The sequence below is a fragment of the Chenopodium album genome, chromosome 25 (genome assembly GCF_948465745.1).
Source record: "Chenopodium album chromosome 25, dcCheAlbu1.1, whole genome shotgun sequence".
Lineage (NCBI taxonomy): Eukaryota > Viridiplantae > Streptophyta > Magnoliopsida > Caryophyllales > Amaranthaceae > Chenopodium > Chenopodium album.
The window spans coordinates 19,700,373-19,707,535 of record NC_137858.1 but is presented as its reverse complement, the minus strand read 5'-3'; the positions used below and the strand labels follow the sequence as shown (position 1 = coordinate 19,707,535).

At 34.4% G+C, this 7,163-nt stretch overlaps 1 protein-coding gene across 1 annotated transcript; it reads right to left on the bottom strand.

The window, feature by feature from the left end:
- Nucleotides 1–14: 14 nt before the first annotated feature.
- On the bottom strand, nt 15–5,407 carry LOC145615116 (uncharacterized). The gene is made up of 9 exons (XM_081670196.1): nt 5,283–5,407; nt 4,957–5,023; nt 4,642–4,845; nt 3,423–3,604; nt 3,094–3,268; nt 2,786–2,997; nt 2,128–2,253; nt 1,899–2,041; nt 15–875 (listed from the first exon to the last, which is right to left on the bottom strand). Exons 1-9 carry the CDS (start codon nt 5,314–5,316, stop codon nt 261–263), a joined length of 1,758 nt encoding a protein of 585 aa, XP_081526322.1. The 5' UTR covers nt 5,317–5,407; the 3' UTR covers nt 15–260.
- Between the last annotated feature and the right edge of the window lie 1,756 nt (nt 5,408–7,163).

Below are 7,163 nucleotides of genomic sequence, written 5' to 3'. Positions count from 1 at the left end.
CACGCCAGCAACAGTTTGCTCAATCTTATTGTTATTATTAATCACCAGTGCTATACAACACTGAAAAAATTCCTCACAAAACAATTATTAGATTCCATGTCTGGAAACATGAAAGTTGTGACAGTGATTAGTCAGCACAAGATATATCTATACAATATACATACATCATGCACAATTGTAAGTCTGTAACTACAGAAAGCTGATATTGTAAATACATACACATATCAAAACATCTTTAGCAACATGTCTGTAACCACAGTTTAATCAGAGTCTAACCACAAGTGCCGAATCTTGTGCCATTTTACTGCTGCTTTAGGGTGTCGATGTTCTGGAGATGGTGATCGAGATTCTTGCCGTTTGGGACGATACTTTTGAGAAGATTTTGAGGGAAAAGTTGGTTCAGATGTAGACATGGCCGATTTCGAGGGCAAAGCTTCCTCAGAATCAGTTGCAACACTTGCGAGAGTTACTGAGGGCAAAGTTGGCTCAGATATAACTGCAGCAGATTTTGAGGACAAAACTTGTTCAGAATTAGTTGCAAGAGTTTTTGGGGAAAAAGTTGGCTCAGGTGTCAGCCCAACAGATTCTGAGGATAAAGTTGGCGCAGGTGTAGCTTGAGGTTCCACATTCTCATATCTTTGATTTTTATGAGAATGATTTGCAGCTGAGGTTGACACTGAGTTTGACTGATATATTGTATGAGTTTCACGAGGTATATAAGGATGATGTATTTCATTTGAAGACAACTTTGTTGTAGATTCCACCAGAGGATCATTATGTTTATGAGCTTGATTCATTGCCACCAGAGGAATAACACATGCTATTCCCAGAAGCATTACTGTAAATATCAATGTCAAGATGGACGTTCCTGAAACCTGCATTTATGTAAACATTCAATATACTACAAGTGAAAATGCTTAATTAACCTCAAAATGGTAGGTTGGAGGCATATTTAGATCCGCAAGAAAGCTGGGGATATATAGCTTGGATATGAAGTCTCTCAATTCAATTAGAAGATCAAAAGTTTCTACTTTCAACCATCCTACTTTATGGTCAGATTGCATTGCCATTCTACACAAACTAGATGCACATGAGTGGTAAGAACTAATACAGTAACCTTTATTCAGTGCAAAAATAAATCCTAATGACCAAATTTTCGCCAATTCCAAACAAACTTCATAAGAATGGAAATGGGGCCATGTCATGCTAGCAAGTACATCGATGGCACACCCCAAGCATTCTCAAACTTATAGTAGTGCAGTGTAATGCTAGTATGCCAGATGTCCCCATCAAGTAAAACGGAGTTTTTTTTTTCCACACGTTTTTGTTGTAATGATTCTATATCTGCCTTGGGCCACAATTGTGCAGAAGCACCTATGCAGTTCATTATCAGCTTGAAACTCCAAAATCACATAGGAAGTCAACAAATCAAAGATACTGTTAGGAAGCACATAGGCTGATTGGATTTTGGATCACTGAGACAATCTTTTTAACAGATTCTTCCATGACCCCCAGACTCAAGCTAGCTCAAATCTACAACGCATGACTAATGTAAAGTACTGTACTGAAAATATTTAATTTAAAACTGTAACCTTCCTAAAATGAATTTCAGAACCAGAACTGAAACATCCTAGAACTTTCAATATGTAGTGTAGCACATTAAGATGTACAGAAATATGGTCTAGACCTCTAGTCTCTAAAGGTATAAATTATAACAACAAAAACAGGCCACCAGCTTCATAAAGTATATGCTTTCAAGTCATAACCAAAGACTAAATCAATTCTAGCAATATTAGGTTTTACTGTTACCTAAATTAAGCAGCAGAGACAAAATTGATGATGAGAAAGAAGCAAAGAAAACAGTTATCATGCAGGTATGAGAGTGCAGAGGATCTAACCTTCTCTTTGACACCATCCACAAAGACAGTACTCTTGTCAACCCATTTTCTAGACTCTTTACAAGGAATATTTTTGTCCGCGTGTTCCAAAGAGTATCTTATCATGTCAACAATTGTCAGTTCAGTTGTTGGATCAGAGTTATCTGTAAAGGGTTTTCTTTTTAGTATTTTTCTTGACAAACATTGTTTTTTTTTTTACAAAGAAAGGCCATCTACTCCAAGTCATTACCTGGTATGTCAAATATCTGTTTTGCTGGCGGCACACCCAACTTCTCTCCTAAGTATACGCGGACACGTGCTCGGTCTCCTAGAGAAAGTAAATCACCATGTGTGACTACAATAACAGGCTTATCATCTGCAGTTAGAAAAACACAGTTACTGGTGGTTACCTCTGTATCTATTGAGGGACAATATATTGCACGTAACCAAGAGAGAAGCAACAAGAAGCTGATAGTGTAGCGTGAAAACATGCATATCCTACATTAGAACTTTGTCGAGCAAGATGATCAACACAAACAATGTGTTATACAAAATAACAAAGCACAGGAGAAGAATGAAAACATGACCAAGAGAAAGCAGAAACCAAACCAAAAGAGCAGTTGCTCATCCAAGCTAAATTTTTATGTATGCAACAAATGTGTATAGTGCATCAACCAGAAAGAGTTTTATTTTATTTAACATTGCAGTATGGCATTTTTGTGTCTCATTTTTCTGGTACTCGTGCTTTTACAAGGAAAATACTTAGTACAAAAACACCTTTAATCATATACCATCATTTAGTCATTAAATAATCTCACACTTCCTTAAATAAAGATACCATGCATGAACATGCAAATCACAACACACATATAGGCTGATATTGCCAATAATTTCAAGAGATTCAATACCTTTGAATGACAAATACGGGCAGCTAAAGGTCTTGGCCACCATTTCCACATATGCCTTGTCTTCTTTCTTGTCACTATTCATAGATCTAAGGACTTGAAAGCCATTAACAACAAATATAACAAAGTTGACCTTTCTGATCACAGTGGAAGAAATTCCACTCTGTTGAGCCTTGCATTTTAATGACATCTTCAGGTTAGAAGCATCTGAATCCCTACATCAAAGCACCAAGACTTAGTCATATTATATAATTCATCCAGGTGAAGCAATGTCAGTAGTCACTAGTCAGTACCATATCAAATTATCATACCTGATAACTAACTCTCCATGACGAACCCCTTTGGTCATCCAACGCTGAAGTATTTCATCATTATCAGCAAAATTCTCAGACAAGCTACGAGTATCAAACAAACAAAACGAAGTTGAACCTCTAGGAATCATATATTCCTGAAGGAAGTAGGTCCCCTCCCCGGTAGATGGGTTATCTGGCATCAACAACCAAATAGTGAGCTTCACATGGCATGATAACCATTCTTCTAATTGCATCGAACTAGTAGCAGTAAAACATAGATTAAAAATTTAAAAAATAAAATTAAAAAAAAAAAAAAAAAAAAAAGTTGAGGGGAGAGCTGAAAATACATGTTACTTGGGCTCTATCTGATGCAAACTTGTCATCTTCAAACACTCTTGATATTCTGTTAACCAAACTGCTTTTCCCGGATCCTGTAGGACCAATTAGTAAGAGTGTGGTCGTTTTTGGTATAACATAATTGCTGAACTTCTTCCCACCAGCATTAGTGATCCATGAACCAGGGTTGTAGCTGCAAAGATGAGACAAAATAAATTTAAAATGTCATCCAAGATGAGTGTTCAATTTCCTACTTAGTGGAGATTTGTTAAATAACTCTCGTCTTTGCGCAAAAAAAAAAAAAAAAAAAAAGAAAAAAAAGAGCGTAACCCCTATAATACTAACAAAGTAACCTCTATTATACTGTAAGAGTAACCCCTATTATCCTGACAGAGTAACCCCTACAAGTCCTACAACACTACAGTAACCCCTAGATTACTACATAACCCCTATAACACTAACAGAGTAACCCCTATATAACACTAACATAGTAACCCCATGGTGGCTGGGTGAACTAGAGTGTATGTTTATCATCTTTGTCAAATTTTTTTTTTAATGTATTATTCCTTTTAGGCTATATGACTTCATTATGTAATGTCTGTTATAATTGTGCATAGCCTATTTTTAAATTTGGGATACACCACTAACCATAAGTATCCTAAGTACAACCACACCTATCCTAAGTACAACCACCCCATCCAATTAACTGCCAAAATTATGGGATAGTTTGTTTTATTGATCACCGAGATCAGCAATGAGCTACTCATACTACTAAAGAAATATTTAACCTAAGGATTGATAGCATAACCCCAATGATTGATCAAGGATCTCAATCCAAGGGGTAACACATTAGATGGAGATTTTGGGGTTATATGGTATATTTAGTGAAAAGAAATAAGGAAAGGGATCAATAGGTGCTCCCAAAGATTATGACTTTTCCAATATTTGAAACTAACAGGGACTAATCCCTTCTGAAATATCCAATACAAAAGATAGTGTTACTATGATAAATAAGCTAAAGGAAGGTATAAGGGGTACACAAGCAACGCAAAATCCAACTTCAAAAATCTCTAAAATCAATAGATTTTTTCTCTGTTTTTAGTTGCAACACTTTGACTTTCATGCTTGACAACACACAAAATATCAAAGTAGAAAATTTTAATTGGATAACCCATCAAAAATCTGATGCAGTATACATAAACAAAGCAAATACCACTTTAGAGAACAAACCTCAAAATTTTACTCTTTGCTTGATAAAGTCCCTCTTTTCGAACCCACAATTCATCATAATTCTTCATAATCTCATTGTAAGCATTCTTCCTTCTCCTCAAATTTCCATCAAATTCCACCGAATTTGAAGAATTTCCATGACTCACTTCATCAAATTCGTTAAAAACAAATTCATATGATTCAGTCATTGATTCATCACCATCCCTGAACCATCAAAACCCCTTAATAAAATCAACATTCAACCAAACAACAAACCTATTAAACCATCATAATTTACTTAAATTACTCAATATCCCCTATAAAACAACCAAATACCTGTAAAATGAGGAAGGATGAGGTGAATAATCTGGGTAATCATAATCCAAGGATGATAATTCTTCTTCTGTTTTAAATTCAAACAAGGAATTATTCAAAATTGCAATAAAACCCCATTAACACAAAATTACAACTTTGAATAATTAAGCAAACAAGATTAAATTTTGAATTAAAATGATGGAAGCTTTTCCGATGCGAACTAGCTTAGTTGGTTCAAGTCTCGGAATAGTTTCTAAAACCCAGGATCAAACCCCGTCTACATCATTGCCTAACACCCAATAAAAAAAAATGGAACTTTGAAGAAAGGAAGAGGAGAGAGATAATACCAGATGTAGAACAAGGAAGATTATCACCACCCATTGAAGCTGAACTTGCTTCCCCCACAGAAGCTACAGCAATGACGAGATTCGGGTTTATGAATTGTTCCTGATAATTCTTCAACTGTAGCACATTAATTATTTAACTAATTAATACGAAGTAAGTACTCCGTAACATAAAATAAAGGGGTGCTCCATCACATTGCCACATCCACATGGGTGCTATTGGTTGATTAACTTGATTTTGGAGCATTAGCTTAGTTTTTTTGTTAATTAAAGATTACAACGCATAAATATGTTGTTTATTTAAAATTTTCAATGATTGTTTATATAATTATATATTGTTTGTAAGTGAAATCGCATAAGGGCTTATTCCCATTTACTGAACTGAACTGATTGGAACTGAACTAAACTAAAATGAGCCGAGCTGGGCTGAAATGAATATTTTATGAGAGAAGGAAATTAAAACTCAATTGATTGAACTCTTTCAAAAAAAAAAAAAAAAAAAGAATTGCATAACTCTTTTCACTTTATTTTATAGTTATTTGAATTTATCTTATATTGTCTCAATCAAAACTTATGATACCTCATCACAACTTAATTTAATTGTAAATTAAAGTACTTGGTATTTGGTAAACCTTATCAAAACTTATTTTTCCTAGAGATATTCTATCTTAATTTAATTTCTCTAAATTTATTTTTTCTAAAATAAATGAAAATAAGGTAGGTGAACATAACGGATCTAATAGAAGTATAGTGTATTTTTTAGCTAAAATGGTGATATACTCATATGTGTACATTAAATGAGAAATAGCGTTTTTGGTTTTTTTGTAATTCTAGTCCAAATTAAGATAGTATATTCATTAATCTACATACCGATTAATATAAATTGGAAGATAAGAAAGAGAGATGATTTTATATTAACAATAAATCAATAATCATTAGATTGTTTCAAGACTTAGGGCCTATTCACTTCAGCTTAATTTCAGTTCAGTTTAATTCAGTTCAGTTTAGTTCAGCTTCAATCAGCTTAGTCCCAGCTCTTAGGGCCATTTACTGAACTGAGCTGAGCTGAACTGAATTGAACTGAGCTGAAATGAATATTTTATAAGAGAGGGAAATTAGGAGCTGAACTAAACTAAACTGATTAGAGCTGAACTGAATTGAACTAAACAGCCCCTTAATTTTCTTCTCTCATAAAATATTCATTTCAGCTTCAATCAGTTCAGTTCAGCTTCAATCAGTTCAGTTCAGTTCAAGTCAATTCAGTTCAACTCAGTTCAGTAAATGTGAACAGGCCCTTACAAGTATTTTTTTTTTTTTTCCTTATATTTTTGTATTTCACCAGTTCCACCATTGTGTCTGATTGCCAGAGAGCTGTGATTGGAATCAATACTGACCAGAGTGTTTCGGATGGTTTGACTAATCTATATAATATATGCGGGGGGATTGATTCAAGTACTAGGGAATGTATCATTAAGGCACGGATCGAGGGTGCATCAAGTTGAAGTTGACTGGGCAGCAAAGCAGGCTAGGAGAATGATCATTTTGGACAAGGAACTGCAGCATATAGTTCCTACTAATTTGGCTATGCCAATTGGACCTGATAATTGTATCAAATTTTTCCAGATGGGAATAGTCTGTTAAGCAAAACTATTAATGGAGTTAGTTACTTTGTTTAATGTAATTTGGGCTTGGATGCCATCTAACTGCTAAACTATGTTGTATGACTCTGTTTAATATTATGGTAATGTAAGCTGTCTGCCTTTTCACCAAAAAAAAAAAATTAAAAAAAATGAGCATTTAGTTTTCAACAAGATTCTATCAAGTTAAAAATCACTTGATACGATAGCAAGTTGACATACAATTGTTCTAACTTCTAATGTTGGG

What these genes read in the sequence shown, in the direction of transcription:
- LOC145615116 (XM_081670196.1), bottom strand. Translation starts at nt 5,316, where the DNA reads ATGGGTGGTGATAATCTTCCTTGTTCTACATCTG. An exon ending in CCCGTATTTGTCATTCAAAG is followed by an intron (nt 2,254 to 2,785) that starts GTATTGAATCTC and finishes TTCTAACTGCAG; the next exon opens with ATGATAAGCCTGTTATTGTA. An exon ending in ACAGATATTTGACATACCAG is followed by an intron (nt 2,042 to 2,127) that starts GTAATGACTTGG and finishes AACCCTTTACAG; the next exon opens with ATAACTCTGATCCAACAACT.